The sequence below is a fragment of the Sporobolomyces salmoneus genome (assembly GCF_050403485.1).
Source record: "Sporobolomyces salmoneus JCM6883 DNA, S_salmoneus_JCM6883_v1_ctg19, whole genome shotgun sequence".
Lineage (NCBI taxonomy): Eukaryota > Fungi > Basidiomycota > Microbotryomycetes > Sporidiobolales > Sporidiobolaceae > Sporobolomyces > Sporobolomyces salmoneus.
This window is the reverse complement of record NW_027481144.1, coordinates 265,803-287,403: the sequence shown is the minus strand read 5'-3', so window position 1 is coordinate 287,403 and position 21,601 is coordinate 265,803. Positions and strand designations below refer to the sequence as shown.

Genomic DNA, 21,601 nt, shown 5'->3' with positions numbered 1-21,601 from the left:
TCTCAACAGAACGATTCGTCCTTCCTAGAAACGTGAGTTGATGCTGTTTCAGTACTTTTCAAGCACTCGTACCTCGTTTTCTCGGTGTCTCATAGCATGTAACGTTTCGAGGCGGTACAGTTTTTCTTTCGCTAAGTTGGACGATACTAGTTTTGGCATCACTCGTATCGATCTCTCCTTTCCCTCTCCCTCCCTTTTCGTCCGGACATGTCCACATTCGAACGAGTAGCATGATCCCCTACTATCCTTATAGTCCGGGAGATACGAACGACACTGCCAGCACGAGCTCGACTTCCGCTTACTTCCCGACGATTGTTGAACGACCTCCTTCAGCGCAAATCTCCGCCCATCCCTACGACAGCCTTTCGTCTCTGACCTCGACGAACCCTCACATTCCTTTCGACTCGACGATCTACAGCCAGTCCGTCCCTAACACCCCTTATCCTGACCCGCTTCAGCGACATCATCTCGTTTCTCCGCCTTTGCGGTCGCATCCCCTCTCCTACCCCCCTCACCTATACCAAACGGATAGCGTACACGATCACACGAGTTCGCTCATTCGCTTCGATCAAGCGCCCATACTTCCATCAGATTCGAACGCAAACTTTCGACGCAAAGAAGCTCCAGATTCAACTTGTCCTCCTCCGCCTCTGCCTCCTCCTACCCGGCCCTCGTCAGCATCTCGTTACAGGGATACTCTTGAAGACGACGATGATCAGGAAGCCGGGAGTGATCGGAAGTTGAGAGGGAAACGGGGAAGGCGTTCAGTTTCAACAGCTCAATCTGAACCAGGGAGGACTACGGCTCACTCGTTACCTGAATCCGCGGGGAGCGAATCGCCGAACGTAGAGAAAGCGGACAAGAGCTGCAAGGCCTGTCGGTAAGTCTGGCTTGCTTGTCGTTTGACTCGTTCAGTTGGGTGAGCGCTAATTCCGGTGGTTTCTTTCGACAGTCTGAGGAAGGTGCGATGCTCTCGAGATTGGCCTAGATGTGTACGGTGTTCGGAGAAAACGATCGAATGCTCTTACGGGGACCTTATACCGGCGTCGTTCCTCCAAAAGGACAACAAACTTCAGGAAAAGATCCGTAAGTTCTTTCTTTCTCGTTCTCCCTGTCCTTTCCGAGTCAGATCAGTTTCTCTGACCATATGATCGCTTATTCAGGTGCCCTCGAAGCCGAACTCGAGTCGTCACGTCTTCCTTCCGCAAGCGACTTCCCTTCGTTTCTTGCGAAAATTGTAGAACGCGAGGAAGTGGTTTCGCCGAGGATGAACTCGATCGAGAAGACTTCGGCAGACGCAAGAGTGATACGAGCGGGTCTCGAATGTGAGCAGAAAAAGCCACTACGTCTCCCTTCGTTCGTGACTGACTTTGCCTTTTCTCATAGCGTTCCGGTCGACCGATGGCTACCACCTCGCATTTCGGCCGTTCCTCCGACGCTCTCATCATCTCTGCGATACTCTCGATACCCTCACCCCCAGCGAGCAAGTCGCGATAACTCTTTCGGTGTTTTGCGCTCAACGGTCCAAGTTCGCCAACGAAGCATTCTTCCGGCCCAAACTCGCCGTGGACGACCATCATCGTGCTATAGAATCTCACGCTATCCGGCTTTACGACAAATACGAACTGGGTTACGAAGGGTCGACTCGAGGAGGACTCGAACTCCATATTTTGGGCTCGCTCGTCTTTGCGGGTAGGTTTGGCTGTCACCATTTACCTTCTTCCTCACATCGAGCTCATGAATATGTGTATCTGAGCAGGTGATGAGTCCACTCGCAAGAGATCCCGAGGCTGGCTTCGTGTTGCTCTCTCGATGTACCGCGACCTCCTCGACTCAGCTCCAGATTTCGACTCTCAAGCTCAACTCATGAAAGATTACGGTCTCTCTCTACTCGATCTCGATTCAACGTTTGCGGTACATGGAGGAACTTCACCTTTCGTCTCGAGCGAGGATCTGCTGCTCTACTTTTCGATTTCTCCACGGACGACTCCTTCTTCGTCGCTTTCGTCCGAACTGGCTCCATTCCTCACTCCGTCTTACACTCAGAGCGACTCTCCTCAGGACCGGCTCGATGAGAGCATCGAAATCGTTTATCGCTGGGTCGTTTTCGTAGCTCGTTCAGTAGCGGAACAGTCGTCTGGTGAGTGATCTCTTCGCTCAGCTCATTAGACTTCAAGTCTGACTATCTCTTACAGTCAGGGGAATGTATCGGGGTCTGTCAGCCTCATCGATGAGCATCGTATTCTCCCAAATCTCCCAAATCCACATTTCAATCGCCACTATTCAGAACCACCTCCTTCAGCCTCTACCCGATCAAGACCCTCATCGGCAAATCGACCGTCTACGCTTTCTCTCTCGTCTAAACTATCGAGTCGACGAATTCGTCTATCGATACTACAATCTGGTCGATGCTCAACCAAACGGTTCTACTCACGATTTCGGCCCAAATACACTTCAGTCCATCGAGGAGAGAATCGTAGAAGGGTTGAAGAGAGCAGCGTGAGTTCTATCTCTGTTTCTCACTGTTAGACAACCGTATCCTAATTCGAGTCATCGCGCTTTCAGCTTTTACTTCCGCCTCTATACCGTTTCTTCGCCTCACGAATGTCGGAATCTTATCTACTCTGTCAAGTCGTTCCCGGGCTGGGTGCGCTTCGTGTTCGAAACTCCTTCACAATTTCGCAACGACCATCGTAATCAACTCGGACTCGACTTGGGACCTCTCCTCTCCCAAACGGAGCTCGACTGGATAGAACACGGACTGGAGGGAGTAGCGAACTACGACAGAGCGGTCGAGGAGGATCTGAAAGAGTTTCGGGCGCTGCGAAAGGAGCGAGAGGCGAATCATCCCCTAAGAAGTGAGCGCTCTCCCTCTCCTCTTTATTGGCGATCGATTCTGCGACTGATACGTTTGTCTCCTCGCGTTGTAGATCCCGTTCACGTCGATCGTAGCTTGACTGGACTCGACTTTCGACAAGCGATTCAGCAGGTCTCAAACGAGGTAGCTTGGATACAGTAAGAGTTACGTGGCCGGAGTAGAGTGCATATAGATCTAGAAATATAGTATAGCAGTACCTGTAGGAAAGACAGCGTGCCTTGTTGTCGACAGTTGTTCGAGCTCACTTGCGATTCGATTTTCGTTTGGTTTCCGCGAAGCCGTTCGAACGGACCCACTTCGGGGAGTCGTGATACTGTACAACACAGTGCGGGACCATATTACAGATTTATTTGCGGCGAATCGCAACTCAGACAATTTTCGAGTTTCGAACCGCAGTGGAAACGTCATAGAGAATCCGAGGATTCCTCGAAGTCGTCAACTGTTTCTCCTCTCCTCTGCTTTTTCACTTTTCCACTCACTCTCAAACAACATGCGCACTTCTACTCAATCTGTAAGTGATCTGTCCGTTCAGCAGTGTCCCGTGTCGTTCCGTTGGGCTGATCTCTCCCTCTCTCCTCCTTCTTCTCTCCTGTTGTCGCCGTTCTCCATCTTCTCCCTCCTCGAACACTCCGTCTCGCTTACCTCCGCTATTGATCACCCTCGCAGATGATTCAACAATCTGCTCGCCGTTTCGCCGTTTCGCCTACTGCAATCCAAGTAGAAATTGCCAAAACGAATGAGTCTTGCTGCACGAGAAAAAGCCCGGCGTCGCGTCTCTAGCGACAGCGTTGTCTTTCCCATTCGATTCGAGTGGTCTTGTAGGCTTATTCGGGTCTTCGACGATAATCGCGGGCTCTTCGACGTCGCCCTCGATCTGACCACGTACGTGTTCCTCCCTTCGACCTTGACCTTGTTCTTGCCTCTACTGGTGGTTTGAGCCGGTGGAGGGAGTCGTAGAGTGCGGTGCGGATGTGAATGAAGAATCCACCTAGCGAAGTCGCAGAGAGACAAATTTGACGAGAATGAACGCGCGAGGATTGGGAGGTCGTCTGAGGGCTCGGTATGTTCCATCTCGCTATCAGCGTCGCTGGTTCGTGTTTCGGCGTGATGTGGAGAGAGGTGATGAGAAGAGTCAGCTGCGCACATTCGACGCTCTCGCGCTTTCTCCTCTCCACTTCGCCAATCTAGACAGCTTTCGACCCGGATCCCAAGCACAGCAGCTACGATACCCTTCAGATGACTACTCGCAGCCGGAGCTCTCGCAATCCGATTCGGTTCCCGACTTCAATTTCCCCTCATCTCTTTCAGGCTTCCCACTTCGCACATCAACTCTAGCTAGCTCGACACTGCTATAGCAGGCTTTAGCAGATGTCCAAGTCGCCTGTGCCAGCGTTTTGCCTCGACCGGATCATCGAGACCTATGCCGCCAAAAGCTCGACTCCAATCTCGCTCAACTCGATGATCAACCTTGGGAAATACGGTCGTAACAAGGTGAAAAGCTGGAGGCAGAGAAGCTGTTAAGAGGTGGAAACTTCGTGAGTCTAATCTTCTTCGCAGAGTTGAGTCGTTTCGCCCTCGTTTCCTAGCGCTGATAAATCGTAATATTCGACCAATCAGCCGAGAACCGAGCTGCCCACGAAACTTAGCCATCGTTTACGGGATCACTAAGAGCTGCCTTTAGTCGTCGCGTCTCGCCCAAGGTCACAGAACGTTTATGGACCTTACCTCGAGGCTTTCGAGCAGTGAGCTTTCCATCTCGTGCTCTTACCCTATTTGACTAGCTCACTTGTGTTCATGGTGTTCTAGGATTCGACGGTTCCCTCCATCAAGAATCTTCCCAACCGATACCGAGATCCCTTCGCAACGACAGCTCGTCGTGATTGCCGACTGCATCGATTTCTCATCGGCACTCGCTCCTCCAGACCGCCCTCCTGCTCCGGCTGACTGCTCCGCTACAACGATTATCTATGGCAGCTCTCAGGCGCCAGTAGACGTGGACGTCAGCTCTGGGGGACGGGGCCGAGCGAGGCGGCTCACACGGAGACGGAAGGAGGCATTTCCACCGGCTATGCCGCTTCGTACGAGCGCCTTAATCGGAGCAGTAGCATGAGGAGGAAACGGACAGCATTTGTCATGTCGAACGCTTTCGAGATTCTCGATCGGTGAGGTTTCTCCTCTCTTGTTGTTCCCCTTGTTTGCCCGCTTAGCCTCACTAACCCTCGAGTTTTCATTCGTTCCAGACCCAATTCGCCCCTCTTCTCAGGTCTCGCCGGTTTCCCCAAAGCTTTCGTCCGCCGATACAACTCCGAGACACTCCGAACGGAAACTCAACAGTTTAACCATCTCGACTCGTCATCTCCTATCGATTCTCCGTCATTGGTGTTACTTTGCGCAAATGAACGACGCTTCAGTTAACAGTTAAGGAACATGACTTCGATGATATGCCGAGTGTAGTCGAGGCTGGAGATAATCGACGCTCGAGGAAAGATCGAAAGATCAATGATTATCGAGAGTGCGGAGTCGGTTTCTATCCGGTCGTCCGGTCGATTCAAGGTGAGTTGAGGCCCACAAGTCTTCTTCGGTGAATGAATCGTATTGAGATCGACTCTTCACTTCTCTTATTTCGCCTCTCTGGAAATATTAGGTTCGAATCAAACGAATTGAGCTTACGTATTAATGGCTTCGGGCAAGATAACGTTGTCGACTAGGCGATTAATCGTCATCAGACTGAACAGAAGGACTTTAGATATCGAAGAAAGGATTGGAAGAAGCGAAAGCTGAGGTCACTCGCGGCGAACTGGGAAAGGAAAAGGTGTCCTGAGATCCTTCATCTGTAGGAGGATTGGAGGTGAGTCACTTTCACTGCTTTATGCTCGCATCGAGAACGTCATGCTAACGCTTGAACCATTCAACTAAAGGATAGCGGAACCGAGAATCTGTGGCTTCGTTTGCGAAATTGGTCGGTCGATGCGGCAATACAGTTCGCTTTCACATCTCGTGCCACTCCGAGAGATCACGCAGGTACAGATGAGAGACTATCCGAACCTCTTCGAAGCTCTTTCGCTTTAAGCGTTGTCGCTGTTTTTCTTGCGCTTTTCAGGTCGAAATGCGGAAGGTACTAGCTCTCGAGCGCCTTCGAGGGGGGATTTACGCGTCATTCAACGTGTAGAGGATAGGGTAAGCAGGCGGAGAAGCTTGTGATGATTCTTATACGAGGGAAAGAATCGAAAAGAGGAAGGGATGAAACCAAAATGTAGGTATATCTCATGCGGAAGGGTTGTCAGGCTACTTCAGAATAGGCTCAGAGGATTCTAGGTCAAGTCAAGAGTAAATGTATGGTAAAGCGAGGCGACCGTTGGAAAAGGAGCTGTCGGGAGAATCTTGGAGCATTTGAAGCGAATTTCTCATCCTCTCTCCTCGCTCTCTTTCCCTCTCTCTTCTCCTCACCGTTCTCTCGCCCACTAGCAAGGATGAACACTCTTACCGATGTAAGTCCAGTCACTCCGCGGATCTCTCCCTTCCCCTTTCAGAAGCTCACGCCCTTTCCTCGCTCCTCTCGCTCGCTCCCTTCGCTCTTCCCCTTCTCACTCCTTTCCTCTCCTTTCTTCCTCTGTGCCTCTTAGGATCATCTCCCGTCGACTCTGAATGCTCTTCAACAAGCAGCCCGCGCTCCGAACGCTGAAGTAAGTTTCTTTCCTCTCTTTCCCCGCTTACCTTGTGCTCACTTCGATTCCTCGATCACAGGCGCTCTCCTTCTTCGAGAAGTTCGAACAACAGTTCCGAACCCTTAGCAACTCCGAACTCTTCCAATTCGAGGGACAATACCTCAACGATATCGTCAAATCCGAACTCTCGCGAGCTCTCCACCACGTTACCCCTAAGAAAGCCTCGAGCAACCCTCTCCTCAATCAATTCATGAGGATGCTGTTCGATGGTTTGAACGGGAAGGGCGCTCACGCCAAAGCTCGCGGTACAAACGGCCCGTCTGACCTCCTCGCGAAATTCCGTTTCTACTCCCGTCAACCTGGGTACACGGGTAGTTTCGGACCTCTGCGTACGAAGGGAGACGTTAGACGAGTTGGCAGGTTAGTCCCGTTTTCGTTCTTCCTTCCGCAGAGATTGACTTTGTTTTCCTTCTTCCTTACCTTCCTCCCTAGGTTCGATGAGCGAGTTGTTGCTGCTAAGAAGTGTGGGAGCTTGACGGAAGAGGAACTTACGCTCCTCAAAGAGATTTGTCGTTTCACCGCCAAATTTGTGAGCTGTCTCTTTTTCGACTTTTAGACTCTCGTCTGACCTCGATCAACTCTTAGGAAGGATTGTCTTCCTCGGACTGGATTGAATACTTCAACGAAAAGTGTTTCTTCGCATCGGGAATCAAATATAACACGGTTGTCGGAGTCACGATTTGGGTTAGTTGTAAGTTCCTCTCTCTTTTCCTCTCTTGTGAGAGCTTTCTCTTGACCACACCACTGGGTTTTTGCTATTAGCTCTCGTCTTGTGTCGCGAAGTTGGAGCTTTCAGCGAAGACGTCGCCCCCTACATCGCGATCGACTTCGCCGAAACGAATTCCGATCGTTCAAAAAAAGATCCCATCAACCTCGGATCTGCCCGAATCCTCAAACGCTTCACGGAAGCCGCCAGAGTCAGTCAATATCTCTCTGCTACGGCTCTCGCTCGCCCTAACATCAATCCACTACAGGTCTACAACTACGACAGCACGGAAGTTTCGAAAGTACTTGCTGGAGAAGCCGACGAGGAAGGATTGTTTGCCAGAACCTGTGAGTCTCCTCCTCACTCTCTGTTCTATCGCTCGACCTCATCGTTCCCCTTCTCTCGCAAAAGGGGTCTATTTGATCAAGAACAACCTCTATTCGAAACACTACCTCACCTTCAAGAAAAGTCTCCGTGATTGGTTTCATCCGTTTTCCCACAAGAACTCCAAGGTATCAACTCGTTGGTCAGTAGCGGAGGACAAGTTTTTGAAGATGTACGTCTGATCGTTCTTCGCTCGATTTTGCGTTTTGAGCTCAAGACTAATGATAATCTTACCTTTTGTAGCGCAATTCAGAAGGGGTTGAAAGATGGTGTCACGACATTCTCGGCGATGACTCTCGCCGCTGCAATGTTCGCCTGCCGATCGGTCAATTCGCAAGGGAAGCTGGTCCTACCCGTCGAAGGAGCTGAAGCTCGACCCTACCCTCACATCAAGTACAGAATCAACTCCCGCTACGGTTATTACGCTCTCCTCGCGAAAGAAGCTAGTCTACTCTTCCGCCCAGCTTCTTCGCATCGTTTCCGTGCTGACCCTTTCTTTTTTGACATCTTCTTCAGATCGGACTCGATTTCACCGAACCCGGTTTCTTCTCTCCCGCTACTCGAGATCAAATTGCCCAACTTGGAATTACCTACGAAACGCCCCTCAAAGAAATGAAGAGAATCTTCAAGGCTGACAGTGCTGCTGAAAAGACCCTCAAGCTCGACGAGGTCGATCTCACCCCTCCCGCCGCTACCCCCGCCTCTTCGACTACGGCCGGAAAGAAGAGAACCTCGAGGAAACGTGCAAAGAAGGAAGAGGAGAACGAGGAGGAGGAGGAACAACCGTCAAAGAAGAAAGCGAAACCTGCGAAAGCTCCCGCGAAGGGACGTGCACTCGCTTGCGACGGAGGAAGTTCGAAACACGGTGCTCGAGTTCGTAAAGCACTTGATTAGTCCGGATCCTTCGCCTCGTTTCGTAATTTTTTTCCTCGCAATTTTTCTGTTTTCCCTTTCTGTCACAATTCGTCTTCTGCTGTACCCCTTTCGAACGTTTCTCACCATCTGTACTCTCTCCATTGTCTCTAACTCTCTGTCGAATGTCCTCTTTCTTTCTTCTTTCCTTGTGTTCTTCGTTCCTTCACTCTGAGATTCATTCCGATTTGCCAATCTACTGTGCTCTTCTCCCTTGTGACCTTCTCCGTATTGGCACTACGAGAGCTATGAGAGAAGCAGACGCTACAGCAGCTCGAGGACGGACGAAGTCAAAGGCGAGAGAAAAAAGGAACTCGAGCTTGAATCGTTCTTCGAAGTTCATCTTCCTCGTCCCCCTACAGATCTCGACGTGCTTCTCGTTCAGGATAACGTCGTCGTCAATGCCATTCATTGATCGTACAGTCTGTCTCCCTACCCCACTTGCAACGTTCGAGTGTACCTCCTCGTTTTCGTCTTCTGTCGTCTGATGCGAATCATCGCAACTTGGGTCTTATCGGAGGCGAACTCTCGCCCCAACGTCCACAGGACGAAGCTACAGGGAAAAGGATGACAGGAAAATGAACGAGGATAGCCCGGAAAAGTCTCGCGGAAAGTGGCGATTCCCGCGAGGTTGCTCTTCAACGGGCAACCCTCATTAGTCAACCCTTGCCGAGCGAACTAAGCTAGAAGGCGAGTGGGCATAGACACTTGGGCAGATGAGCAGCGCAAGCGAAAAACTCGAGCGGCTCTCTCAAAGCAGAGTAGAGATTGAAGTGAAGTTGAAGCGAAACCGGCGAGAGGGACTCGAGCTAGCTCAAGTGAAGCGTCGAAAGTTTGCAAGGATCTTTGTGAATGAATAGAGGCGCAGGAAGTGCGGCGAGGGAACAGAGAGATGAAGCTGAAGCGCTAGAGTTGCCGAAACCGACGGATTCTGTCCCTTTTCTCGAGCATATAATCTCTTTCGCATCGGGATTTTCGATTTCGGCGTTCGGCATCTTGTAATCGATCTCGTCTAGACTGTGACAAAGTTGACCTGGACTGCTTCAAGTTTCAAGTGATCAACCCGACTGAATTCGAATCGACTGTAACCAAATTGAGAATTTTGAGCCCCCATTCCGCTTCCTTCCCATGCAGCTTGATCTTGTCGGTCAAGCTGGCCTTGCCACACGAGTACGATTGAGGGCGCTTGTGCTCCAGGCGAGATGAGCGAGCGTACGAACGGGTTTTGCTGTTTGTAGGAGCAGGATCACCCAATTATCAGCTACGCGAGGGCTACAATACCCTGCGATACGACTTACAAGTCTCCTCCGCGTACTGCATCACCGACACGACGAGCCCCAGGACCCAAGATCGGCTGCTTCCAATCCACCTCTCTCGCTACTTCTGAAAGCTTCCTTTGGCTCAGCGGAAGAGCGAGGCGAGTTTTCGACCTGTACAGGTATCCCTGAGTCGTGGGCACCTGCGACGCCGAGGTCGAGAAGGATGCACGTTCGAGTTCGAATTGATGAAGTGAGTTTGAGAGCCTGCAACCCGTTTGCGGGAGACGAGAGCGGCGATACAGTTGTCGTGAGTATCGGTTGAAAAGGTTGAAGACGTCCTTCGAGGCGCAGGACGAGGAAGTGAGACGGAGGAGAAACAGAAAGCGAAAGGTTGAACTCGCATCGTTTTCGAGCCTTTCTCGACTCGTCTTGGCCTGATTCCTAGTCTACAAGTCGTCTGATCGTCACTACTTCCGCCAGTGAGAATGGGAGCGCTCCGAAGAATTTCTTGTCGAGATGCAAGTTCCAGACATTTCTTCCCACGAGAAAACCGTTCGCTTTCGTCGACATGCGTTCACTCCCCGAAGGCATACAACCTTTTGCATTTGTGTGCGACTCTTCCTCCGACACTACTCTTCGGGAACATCAAATTGACATGGCACCGCTTCAGAGGCGAGAACTCGAATCGGAGAAGAGAAACAGCGAGAAGCTTAGAGAGGCGCAACGATTGGAGCTACGGTGAAGGGAAGGAGCGTGACAGAGAGTAAAGGGTAGACGGATTCGTCAATTGAAATTGGGCGGTGTAAGCGATGCGGAAAACACGACTTGAGGAAAGGGTTCGAAGGGTTTCAAAAGAGTAACTAAACGAGGGGACTCGTGACGACAAGGTCAGCGACAGAAGAGACCACTAGGAGCTATGGAGAAGCACATACCTCATTTCTTCTCGTCAACGAACGCTGCAGCCAACCCTTGTAAGAATTTCAAGTTTTTCTTCTTCTCCACGCCGTTTCTCCCCGGAATTCCTCTTCCTGAACTGCTGGTTTCTCCTTCTGCAAAGACCTCCGTACGATCCGATTCCACTTTGATTTTCTTCTTGACCTTCAGTTTCTCAGCGAGTAGTAACATTTCCGGATCGTTCTTCTCCACTTCCTCGCGTTCCCTCTTCGTCTGCTTCGCGTGAGCGACCTTGTTCCAGCGTTTGTTGCTACCCCTCTTGTTGTTCGAATATCCATCAGTTGCATCATTGTAATGGGTCATTTCGAGTTGTTCCTTTCGCGAGAGGAGTGTGGTTGGAACTTTGAAAGCGAATGTGGTAGGAGGGAGACGAGTAAGGGGATCGGCATAGGCTTTACGGGCGACGCGAGGGTAAATTTTCCCGGCGAGGAGGGCGAAGAGGGTCGAAGCGGAAATGTCGGGATCGTTCGTAATTTCGTTTCGATAGAACATCAGGGACGGATCATGAACCGCAGCAGAGCGGTTCGAAGGGAGGGAAACCTAAGCAGCGACAACCTGTGGCATCAGTCATCGTGAAGATACCACGAGAAAATGAGGAAATGAATTTACCTCGGGGTTGTTCTCAAAATATTCTTTCGCTCGACGAAAGATATCGACAACTTCTACTTCGGAGAGTGCAGGGATTCCAGCGAGGCCATCTAGAAGATTAACGTTTAACCCCTTCAAACGAGTATCCGTCGTATCGGTACTGTCGAATAACACGTTGAACATTGTTTCCGAAGCGAATCCGAGAGCGGCGGGAGCTTTTGAGGAATGGGAGTAAACGATGAAGGATCGAACTTTAGTCCATCGGAAGTGTTCTGTCATGAGCCAAGTCAGCTCATTCGATCGCTAACGAGGGAGAAAAAACTTAAAACGAACTCAGGGATACCATGGCTCGTACCAAACCATTGACAGGCTTCTTCTGGTGTCCCTTGATTCGCGCCGAAGGATTGCTCGAGTAGCCGACATCGAAGTAGGTCACATCGGCTTTACGATCGTACCATTGCCAGCGGTAGACGTTCGACCCATTGGAAACTTCCTCCATAGATTTTGCGCTCCTCGTAAATTTGGGGGTGAGAGTGAGTCGGAATCGAGAGAGATCGATGTCGTCTTCTCCGAAAAGACTAGTAGAAGCAGCACGAAGGAGGAGATCAGCTTGAAACACTTTCTCAGAATAACGATCGAGCTGAGAACCAGGCTTACGCATGAATCTGTTGTTTGAGCTCTCCTCGAGATCGACGATACATGTCGAGGAAGGCGAGACAGCCGTAGGAGAAGTCATAGCCAGGTACCCTTTCGAGAAAGAAACGAGGCCACGAACGCGATTTGCAATTTTGAACGAGGTCGAGGCTCAGACCGGGAGAGCGACCGGCAAGAAGTCTAGCAGATGAAATAGATGAGTCTTCCTCAGTGTAGATGGAGCGAGAGTGAGACTGAACGTACTCGAACTTGTGTGGATCCGCTCGAGCCATCAGTTCTTCGAATCTTGCGAGACCGCGGGAAAGTTGAGTCTGAAGGAGCGACAACATGAGCCACTTCCTTGCACGATCAAGCGAACACTCTTACCTTGTTGAAAAGCTTCTGCGCAGATTCCGCAACTCCATCAAGATACTTCCTTTGAAATTCTGTGCGAGGACCGAACGGAGTCTTTTCGGCGGAAGAGCGAGCACGTCCTTCGTTGCTATCCTCCTCCTCCTCCTTCTCCCCCTCCTCCTTCTCCCCCTCCTCCTCCTCCTCCTCCGGTCCTTCCTCCTTCCAATCGACTTCGAAGTAATCGACTTTATTCGGATCTCGTGAATCTTCCCAACGATATCGCTTGGGATAGTAAAAAAGTTCCTCCGCTTTCTTGATTGACGTGAGAGGGAACAGTGATTTGTAGAGCGATGAATGCGATTCAAAGGTAACAAAGTCGGTGTCGGGGCGAGGAGGAGGGAGTGTGATCGAACGTAGTTGGGCGATGAAGCCTAAAAGAGTCGTTCTGCTGGCGCGATCGATGCGAGTAAGTGCGATAGCGTCTGCTGGTCGGAGTTTGCACCTTTCGATCGTCAATTTCAAAGCCTGAAGAGAGAAGCGTTCATCAGTTTCGAGTGATGAGGCTTTTGTCGAGGAGATCCGAAAGACTGACACTGATCAACGCCTCACTAGCCATCTTCAGTGTTTGAGTGAACTATCTAGCGGCGCTTATAAGCGATTCTGAAAGGTCGACGTGAAGCGAGAGAAGAAGAGGAGGGGGAGGAGCTCCGCGCCATTTCTACTCTTCCAATTGCGCTTTTTCCTGCTCCCTGAGGCCTTACTAAGTTACGATGAGTCTGCTATCTGACCCGTGGGAAAGAATCAATCAAGTTCTAAAAATCATGATTCTCGAGAAGCCTGTCTCAAGCTCTGACTCGCGACCAGTTCCCTCTGACCAAGGGTCTAGACTCGGACATAGAACATGCGTGAATCGATGAGGTCATCTCCAAACGATCAGTTTCGAAATCGCCAACTTTGTCAAGTTTCTCTCTTCCGGATCCTACAGTACTGTACCTCATCTACAGTACTTCGCATCTCCAACTCCCACTTCACTACACATCCAGTACACTTTAACAAGATGATTTAAACACGCGTGATCAAACTCGCCGCTCGCCCTACTCCAGTACCTCCTGGAGCTCATCCATTGAAGGCTGGTACTGCACCTGGTTACGGACAAGGTGGATACCAAGCACCCGGTCCTCAGAAGTCTGGAGGAGGTTCGAAACTCCCGTGAGTTTTGAAATCGGATCCGATCGAAAACTTACTGACGACATCATCGCCGACTTTCCCAGTCTTATCGCCCTTCTCGCCGTTGCCGGTGGAGCCGGAGCGTACTACCTCACTCAAGATGACCCGAAAGCCCAAGCAGCTCACGATGCCCGAAAACTCGAAACCGGCGTCAAAAACGAAATCAACGACTTCCGAACTGGCGCTCGCTCTTCCTCTGCTCCCCTCGTCGACGCTTCCTCGAGCCGTCGTGAACTCGAACGCGCAAAGGACGCCGCATCCCCTTCTCGTTCGTGGAGTGACAGTCTCGGCCTCGGATCGAAGACTGCTGGCGATGAAGCTCACCACGCTTCGAACAAGATCTCGAATGCCGTCGAAGATGCGAAAGATTCCGTCAAGAGTTTCGGTCAATCGGTCAAGAACGAGGCTCAAAATGTTTGGAATGGACACGGTGAGGGAGTCAAGGACGAGATTATTCGATGGAAGCAAGCACTTTCTTCGCCTGATGGAAAATTCGGAGCGGAACAAGTCGAGCAATACTTGAGCACGAAGGGAGTCGCTACCACTTCGCTCGAACCCTACCCTCTCTTCGACTTCTTCGGCACCGCTCCTTCGTTGAGGAAAACTCAAGCTCGAATCTCCTTGAACCGCTATGAAACCGAGGTAAGCGAATTCTCGTCCGTTCCTCCAGTTCGTCGAGCTTATTGTTGCTACCAATAGGGCGAGAACTTTGTCAACTCTGCTTTGAACCGTGCTTCAGCTGAATACGAAAAGGCCAAGAGCGGCGTTAAGAACATTGGTCGCGATGCTGAAGATTACGCACGAGAAGCTAAGAACGAGGTGAGTTTTCCCTCAGCTTCGGTTCCCATCAGATTCAAGACCTGACGATCTGCTCTTAGTCTAAATCGTGGTTCAACTGGGGCGAGAAGAAGGCGTCGTCGGAGTACGACAACGCCACGTCGGACGTCAAGGATACTGTACGTTCCCTCCATTGCTCGCTTGACGTTGTGACCAATGCTGACTTTCATCTACACATGACACAGTACTACAGCGCCAAATCTGACGCCAAGGACACTTACTACTCTGCTAAATCCGAAGCGAAAGATACCGTTAGTCTAGAACCGCTCGCTTTTCTCGATTTCCCCTGCTGTAAACTAACACCTATTTTCACTGCTTCGATGCACATAGTACTACAGCGCCAAGTCGGGAGCTGAGGACGCCGCCAACTCGATCTCTCGTTCGTTCAACAACGCCGCCGATGAGGTCGACCGAACGACTCGAGATGCCGTCGGTAAATTGGCTGCTCCTCTTCAACGTGGAGCTCAACGAGTAGAGGACGGTGCTCAAGACGCCGCTGCTTCCGCTCGATCAACCTACTACGATGCGAAGGGAACTGCTCGCGATGTCGCTGATCAAGCTTCGAGGGAGGCGAAGGACGCTGAGGCAAAGGTCAAGGCCGAGGGCAAGTCATGGTTCAACTGGAGCGAGTCGAAGGCGGAAGATGCCAAGGATGGACTCAAATCGGGACTCCTCGCCGCTGAACGCAAAGTTGAAGGTGCCGCTCAACAAGCTCAACATGAGACAAAGAAGTTGTAAATACAAATCGGTAAGCTCATCATGTTCTTTCCGTCCAGGACTCAGTAGAGTTGACAGTACGAAAGGACAATTCAAGTAGCGAAATGACTTGGAGTATAATTTTCGAAAAAAAGTAGTACCTGTCTTCCCGTCAATCCTTTGTATACAATAATCATGTGGAATCAGTGATTGCGTTACCATCAATTGAGCTCCAGCGTTCGAGAGATTTCCGAGCAATTTGAGCTTCGATTCTCCGAGACGCGGTCAACTTCCAAACGACCATCTCCATCACTGTACGACTCTACCTATCCACTCGCTGTACCGACACGATCATAACGCTGTAACATTACTCGCCTTCCAAGAAGTACCAAGACACGACTCAAGTCTCTTGTTGTCGAATCCGGAATCTTTTCCCATCCTCCAACTCCTTCGACGTGATGCGGACGAATCGGTGAGTGCCACTACGCGTTACATGGTCTTATCTAGCTAACAAGTACGTTCGACTTGACAGGCCGTCGACTGGAGCGCTACTGCTCGCTGCAGTCCACTTCATCTCTGGAACCATCGCTCGCCCCTCCTCATCCTCGCCTTCACTCTCAGCACTCACTCTATCATTATCAAGCTTATTAGCTACAAGGAGTAACGTCGTCGCGGCCGCGAACGCGCCAGCAGGAGGAGCTGGAACTTCAAACTCGTCCTCAGGAGCGTGTGGATGGTCGAGTTCCTGCCCGAAAAGTTCACCATGCTGCAGTGAATTCGGTTACTGTGGATCTGGAGGGAGTTGTCTCGCAGGATGTAATCCCCAGGGTAGTTACGGGGAAGGTTATTGCGCTCCCGTTCCAATCTGCCAATCTTCGAACGTGAGTTTCCATTCTTTTGACTCAATGGTCGTTATGCTGACGAGTGCTTTGATGTAGTTCACGTTCACCGATACTTCACGGATCCAAATGAACCACTCGGCTTGGAATGGAGATCCGAGCAAATACGATTTCACGCTCGAAGTAGAAGACACGAGCAACACGCCAATCATTCAGAACGGTAACCTACAACTCGTCCTATCCGAGAAAGGAGGAGGAACCAAAGTCTCGACTACTCGAACGGTGCTGTACGGAACTATTCAGGCCGCAGTTAGATCCGTCGCGCAAGACGGAGTTGTCACGTGGGTTCTCCTTTCGTCTCTTTAGCTCGCTTCCGATGACGCTGACTGATGGTGTTTCCGCTGGATAGCGCGTTCATCACAATGAGTGGAGTTAAAGACGAGATTGACCTCGAATGGACGACGTCGAACGCCTCGGAAACCCAGACCAACTACTACGTACGCGCTTCTGAGCTCCTCGACGTTCAATAGGACTGCCAACTAATGATCTCGCATGTGCAGTGGGAAGGAGACGTGAACAATTACGAGAACGGAGGAACCGCAATCACGAGGAATCGTGACACGACTTTCCACATCTTGTGAGTGGTTCTTCGCTTTACAATCACCGTTGTGGCATGTTGCTGATTCTCACTTCTCTCAGCGGTATCAACTGGACGCCAGATCGACTCGACTGGACGATCGACGGAAGAACTGTTCGAACTCTTCTCAAATCCGACACGACGAACGGCAGGTTCCCTCAAACTCCCTCTCGAGTCCAGTTCTCCGTCTGGCCCGCCGGTATCTCGTCGTCGCCTCAAGGAACGATCGACTGGGCAGGAGGATTGATCGATTGGAGTCAAACGGGAAGTCAGGGTTACTTCAGTTCCGAGGTTCAATGGTTATCGATTGATTGCTACGACAATTCGGCTCTTCCCTTCGTAACGAGCAATCAATCGACTTCGACGAATTCCTCTTCATCAAAGCGAAGTCTCGCAGTCGATGACGGGCTGTGGGAAAGGAGTTTGTGGGAACGAGCTCCCGTCGTCAACTCTTACGTCTACGGCAGTGAGTCCTCATCTATGCCTGTCTAGTTGATACGTATGTGACAAATCCCTTCGGTGCATTCTTCTCCAGCGAACGATTCGAACGGACAAATCGGAGTTGCAGGCTCAAACGCCGGAACGATCATCAATTCGCCCTACTCGACTGGTCAAAACATGCTCGTCAAGAATGGAGATACTAAAGGAGTCACGGGTACCAAGACTGGAACTTCCGGAGGATTGTTCGGCAATTCTGCAGTTGGAAACTGGTGGGATAAATTGGCGACTGCCGCCGTACGTTTACACTTCATTCCGCTTCGTCTTCACTGTCGCTGACCTCTCGAGTGACAATTTACAGAAAGCGGGTATCATCATCGGAATCTGCGCGGGAGTACTCTTCATCCTCGTAGCCCTTTGCACTTGTTTCGCTCGTCGCAGGGATCAACGCAAAGCGGCTCTCCGAAAACAACAAATTCAGAACGACGCTATCCCTCTCGTCTCGAAGACCGGCGCTCCGTCGGGAGGAGGAGCATCGCCTCAGCGAGGAAATGGTTCTCGATCACAAGTCAACCTGCCGACAAAGTACGCAAGAAGCAACAGCGATTTCGACGCTTCTTCGGTCGTATCGAAGGGTAGCTACTACCGAGCTCAATCACCACTACCCGAAGTTCCCTCCATTCCGAATCATTACGCGCAAAACCAACAACTCGGCTACCAGTATCCTTCGCCGCAAGCTTATGGAGGCGGTGGTTATCAATCACCTCAGTACTATTACGGAGGAGGAGGAGCACCGCCTTATCAACCTCAGCAACAATGGCCTCAACAAGGAGGAGGGAGGTACTGAAAGTAGGTTGTCCTCTGTGATGGGTCGTTCAACGGCGATTTCGACGTCTCCTTACTCTATCTCTGTGCTTTTCATGGTCCTATACCTCTCCGACGTTCTGTATTTATCAGCATCAACTCATTGTAGGTTAATTTTCGCTTATTTTATTGGACACTTTATTCTCTCTTTGTTCTCTTCGGTAATTTGGCATGTCGGAAATCAATCCATACCCATTCTTGATACTGCCGTAGTACTTCCGTCGTCATGTCTTCCGTCAGGGACTTCGCTCAATTGTCCGCTCTCCGAGGTCAGGATTCTGAGAATCTTTCGCACATTCTCCTCACTCAACTTTTTCACCTCAGAATGGCGCCGGCGCAACTCGAGCTCTTCAAGTTCTCTCTCTGTAAGCTCTCACCTGCCCCAGTCTTGCTTCAGAGCCCTCGATCGCTGAGCTGACATTTCTCTCCTCCGCTTGATCTAAAACTCTAGATGTCTTCTTCCCCGTCTGCGCAATGCTGCATTACGGTGATCCAGATTGGTACGAACGCTACGTAGGACCTCTACGAGCTGCGTACAGGCAGGATAACGTTCCTCAAGTTAGTCTCGATCTTCTTCCTCTTTCTTTCGTCTCGGAAGCTGATCTGAAGGGTCTTTTCCCCAGGTTGAACCTCCACAAACATCAACGGAGCTCAAGGATGAACTGGCGAGATTGAGAGAACAACGGTTGGCGAGGAAAGCGGCGAGACCAGCAGGAGAGACAGAGGAGCGAAGCGTATGAAGGACCAGGCAGTACGAGGACGCTCCACGAGGGCGTTGGGTGTAGGATCATCTGTTGTACGAGCCGGCTGTAAGAATAGCGCACAATCACCTTTCCCGTATAATTGATCTTCTCTCGTTCGAAAGACGAAATCGAGGTCCCAAGTCGCTTTCATGAAGCTCAGAACGCTGCTTCGCCTGAGGATAGTTGCTGGAGCATCGATGGCGAGCTCAGCTCCGGCGAAGCAGTTGGTTCTTCGTCTGCGATTTTTTGACTTCGCGCGCGGATTTTGTCAGGTCTACAGCAGCTTTTCACGTAGGGGTTCGTCTGGCCGTGAGCAGTGAGCGGCCGCCTCTCAAGTGTAGCTGAAACGGAGACAGTTGTAGGAGAGAATGAGCGTAGAGCGTTTCGGACACGAGTTGTTCAGCTTGTTCTCTTCTGCTGTCGCGCTTGACCTTGGCCTATATCTCGCGGTGTCCTCAGCGATGCTAAGTGTCGATCCAGCGAGTTCGCCCGTGCCGATATGCGTTATGCGATGGAAAGATCTCGAGCATTCCTCCCGAATCGTGCAAGTTTCTGGTTTCACTTGACTTTGTCAGAGCGCACCAGACTCGGCAGCCTCTCGATGTTTTCCCCTCGGCCACATTGAGAAATATCAACGACTCCTGAAGATGGTAAAGCCGATCTTACGCCGGGTTGTGTTGTGGTTTGCACGGAAGATCTCAGTGTCGCAATGGAGGGGTTCTTCAAGGGGACCGTGGTTACGGGGAGTAGGGCACCACCCTACTTTAGGAGCCTTGTCGATCTTCTGTACAGACAGAACTAGGTTCTTCGCTTCGCAGCAGATGAGGCGAGAAAAGCCCTTTGATTGCGAAACCGTGAATTCTCGTCGTTTGTCGTTTGTGAACCGTCAAATGTTTCGCACTGGCTGTTCGGTGCGCCCTTCAGGCCCTCGCGCAAGACGTATAACGAGTGATACGAGGTAATGGCTAGTGTCTGTGGTAATTCTACAAACGAAAGCGAGTTTGCGCTCCAGCGAATAACTCTACCAATATTTCTATTCCCATTGCACTACGAAGAACCGCTTCGATCCGGCGTTATAACAGGTTGTCACTACTGCACTAGACTGAAGGGTGAAGGTGTTTTGTACCCCGTTAATTCCTGTTTGAAGCGAAATCACGAGATCAGTAATCTTTGAGCTCGACCGAGTTCTCTTCGTTTCAACCTCGGCGTCGGAATCAGGTAGACGCATCGACCTCAGAGGAGATGGGGACTGGACTAACCTTCCATTTCGGCGTGCAGCTGTACCCATGAAACTCAAAGTTTTCCTCCTTCTTGACATCGCAATTGCATTGATTCTGTAGTGACGCCACGGGACAATGTTGAAACGGTTCATGCTATAAACCCGAAACGAAACGAGCGTCAAAAACCCTTGCTCAATCCGATTCCACAGTTCGAGGAACCCGGAAACCGCGGAGTGACGGAAGACACGATCGGTTCGCATGGAGCGGGTTGCTATCGCATCTCGTCAAACAGCGGCATGGGTTCCCACAAGAGTGAGAAGGAGGAATAGGACTAACCCGGTAGCCAATATCCGCGAAATAATGAATCTCCTCCGGTTTGAGCATGAGTGCCGCTGCGACGGAATGTACCGGAGCGTCCCCGAATCGTTCGTAGAAGAACCCGCCGGAGTCGTCGAGGTGCTTGAAGTAGCTTCTGTAGGCTTCGGAACGCAGGAAGGAAAGACTACAGATTTCAAAGTTGCTCCTACGAGAGTCGGAACGTTCACGGGTACGTCAGTGAAAGGAGAGGGAAACGACAAAGAAGGTGGTGTGATAGACGAACCAGAAATGACAGAGATTGTAGGTCTCGCCGTTGTTATTTGAAATCCAGTTGAGGAGGTTCGGTTTCGCGACGTATTGAGGGAACTTTGCCATCCATTCTGTCGAATACGAGACGTTATCAGCCATTGAGTGTGCCGAACAGACAGGAAAAGCTCAGAAAAATCCGAAAGAACCGAATTCTCGAAAGAAAACCGGAAAACTCACCTTTCGTATACTTCCACAGCGACTCCACTGTCTCTCTGTACTCGTAAAGACTGACGACAAACCCATACTTCGTCTTCTTGTCCCTCATCAATCGAAACGGGTCGTAGTCGAGGTTGCAAAAGAACTTGACATTCGGTTCAACCCTCCAATAATACTCATACTTGTGGAGGAGTTCATGTTCGAAGAAGAATCCCGATTGATACCTACACATCTTTCGATACGGAACACTGTTCCCATAAGGGATTGGGAGTTTCCCCATCGCTTGAATCTTCTCGTTCGCTAAAGTCGCGTTGATACCAGGAGGGAAAGGTTGTTTCCCCCATTGTTCTTCGGGAATCAAACCGTAGTGAACCGTTCCGGATGCGATCCCGGACGTATGGCGTTTGAATTCGTCGGTGAAGGGTTCGTCGTTCAACATGACCCAATCGTAATGTAATCCCAGGCGAGAATTGAATCGATCTATTCGTTCGTTCGTCTTCCGCTATCGTCAGTAGATGTCTCTGGGCTGAGATACTAGTGATGACGGACCTTCAATCCCTCTCATCGAATCCAACAATTCCCACAGATCCCTATTCCTCGCCAACGTAACGAACGTCGCATTAACCTTTTCCTTCTTCCCTCCTTCCTCATTCGTCTTCCCTGCCCCATTCTCAGTCCCCCCTCTTCTCCCACCGTACCACACATCGGAATTCCCACTCCCCCCACTCCCACTACCGCTCCATGCGCTAAGTTTCTCTTTCGCAGAAGAAAGCGAAGGAACGTGAGATGCGTAAGTGTCGGAAGTCGAAGTGAAGATGAAATGGAGCAGGATGAAGAGGATTATGATCGAGAGGATTATGTAGCGGAGATGTTGCGTTATTGGAGGAGGCATCGATAGAGAGGAAGGGAGAGGGAAGAGGGAAG

The 21,601-nt window shown here is 50.8% G+C and overlaps 7 protein-coding genes across 7 annotated transcripts; 5 read left to right on the top strand and 2 right to left on the bottom strand.

Annotated features, from left to right (window-relative positions):
* Positions 1-230: 230 nt before the first annotated feature.
* Positions 231-3,019, top strand: JCM6883_002099 (Zn(II)2Cys6 transcription factor domain-containing protein; the record flags this gene model as incomplete). The annotated part of the gene is made up of 8 exons (XM_076631778.1): positions 231-880; positions 953-1,086; positions 1,164-1,325; positions 1,387-1,692; positions 1,760-2,140; positions 2,196-2,499; positions 2,566-2,858; positions 2,931-3,019. The coding sequence occupies 8 exons, from the start codon at positions 231-233 to the stop codon at positions 3,017-3,019; spliced, it is 2,319 nt and encodes a 772-aa protein (XP_076488349.1).
* Positions 3,020-6,348: 3,329 nt separating this feature from the next.
* Positions 6,349-8,587, top strand: JCM6883_002098 (uncharacterized protein; the record flags this gene model as incomplete). The annotated part of the gene is made up of 10 exons (XM_076631777.1): positions 6,349-6,366; positions 6,502-6,561; positions 6,623-6,963; positions 7,036-7,132; positions 7,189-7,294; positions 7,366-7,520; positions 7,578-7,656; positions 7,721-7,865; positions 7,937-8,018; positions 8,210-8,587. The coding sequence occupies 10 exons, from the start codon at positions 6,349-6,351 to the stop codon at positions 8,585-8,587; spliced, it is 1,461 nt and encodes a 486-aa protein (XP_076488348.1).
* Positions 8,588-10,797: 2,210 nt separating this feature from the next.
* JCM6883_002097 (uncharacterized protein) lies at positions 10,798-13,009 on the bottom strand (the record flags this gene model as incomplete). Its single annotated transcript, XM_076631776.1, has 7 exons — positions 10,798-11,358; positions 11,428-11,678; positions 11,740-11,984; positions 12,064-12,240; positions 12,304-12,371; positions 12,427-12,918; positions 12,986-13,009. 7 exons carry the CDS (start codon positions 13,007-13,009, stop codon positions 10,798-10,800), a joined length of 1,818 nt encoding a protein of 605 aa, XP_076488347.1.
* Positions 13,010-13,294: 285 nt separating this feature from the next.
* On the top strand, positions 13,295-15,195 carry JCM6883_002096 (uncharacterized protein; the record flags this gene model as incomplete). Its single annotated transcript, XM_076631775.1, has 7 exons — positions 13,295-13,298; positions 13,497-13,602; positions 13,665-14,262; positions 14,320-14,439; positions 14,499-14,576; positions 14,643-14,708; positions 14,788-15,195. 7 exons carry the CDS (start codon positions 13,295-13,297, stop codon positions 15,193-15,195), a joined length of 1,380 nt encoding a protein of 459 aa, XP_076488346.1.
* A 416-nt stretch (positions 15,196-15,611) lies between these two features.
* JCM6883_002095 (uncharacterized protein) lies at positions 15,612-17,914 on the top strand (the record flags this gene model as incomplete). The annotated part of the gene is made up of 8 exons (XM_076631774.1): positions 15,612-15,625; positions 15,686-16,034; positions 16,092-16,333; positions 16,402-16,489; positions 16,553-16,629; positions 16,692-17,095; positions 17,165-17,364; positions 17,429-17,914. The coding sequence occupies 8 exons, from the start codon at positions 15,612-15,614 to the stop codon at positions 17,912-17,914; spliced, it is 1,860 nt and encodes a 619-aa protein (XP_076488345.1).
* A 342-nt stretch (positions 17,915-18,256) lies between these two features.
* On the top strand, positions 18,257-18,671 carry PET100 (Pet100p; the record flags this gene model as incomplete). Its single annotated transcript, XM_076631773.1, has 3 exons — positions 18,257-18,296; positions 18,383-18,489; positions 18,555-18,671. 3 exons carry the CDS (start codon positions 18,257-18,259, stop codon positions 18,669-18,671), a joined length of 264 nt encoding a protein of 87 aa, XP_076488344.1.
* A 1,217-nt stretch (positions 18,672-19,888) lies between these two features.
* JCM6883_002093 (glycosyltransferase family 15 protein) lies at positions 19,889-21,569 on the bottom strand (the record flags this gene model as incomplete). The annotated part of the gene is made up of 5 exons (XM_076631772.1): positions 19,889-20,047; positions 20,231-20,417; positions 20,496-20,592; positions 20,699-21,157; positions 21,227-21,569. The coding sequence occupies 5 exons, from the start codon at positions 21,567-21,569 to the stop codon at positions 19,889-19,891; spliced, it is 1,245 nt and encodes a 414-aa protein (XP_076488343.1).
* Positions 21,570-21,601: the final 32 nt, after the last annotated feature.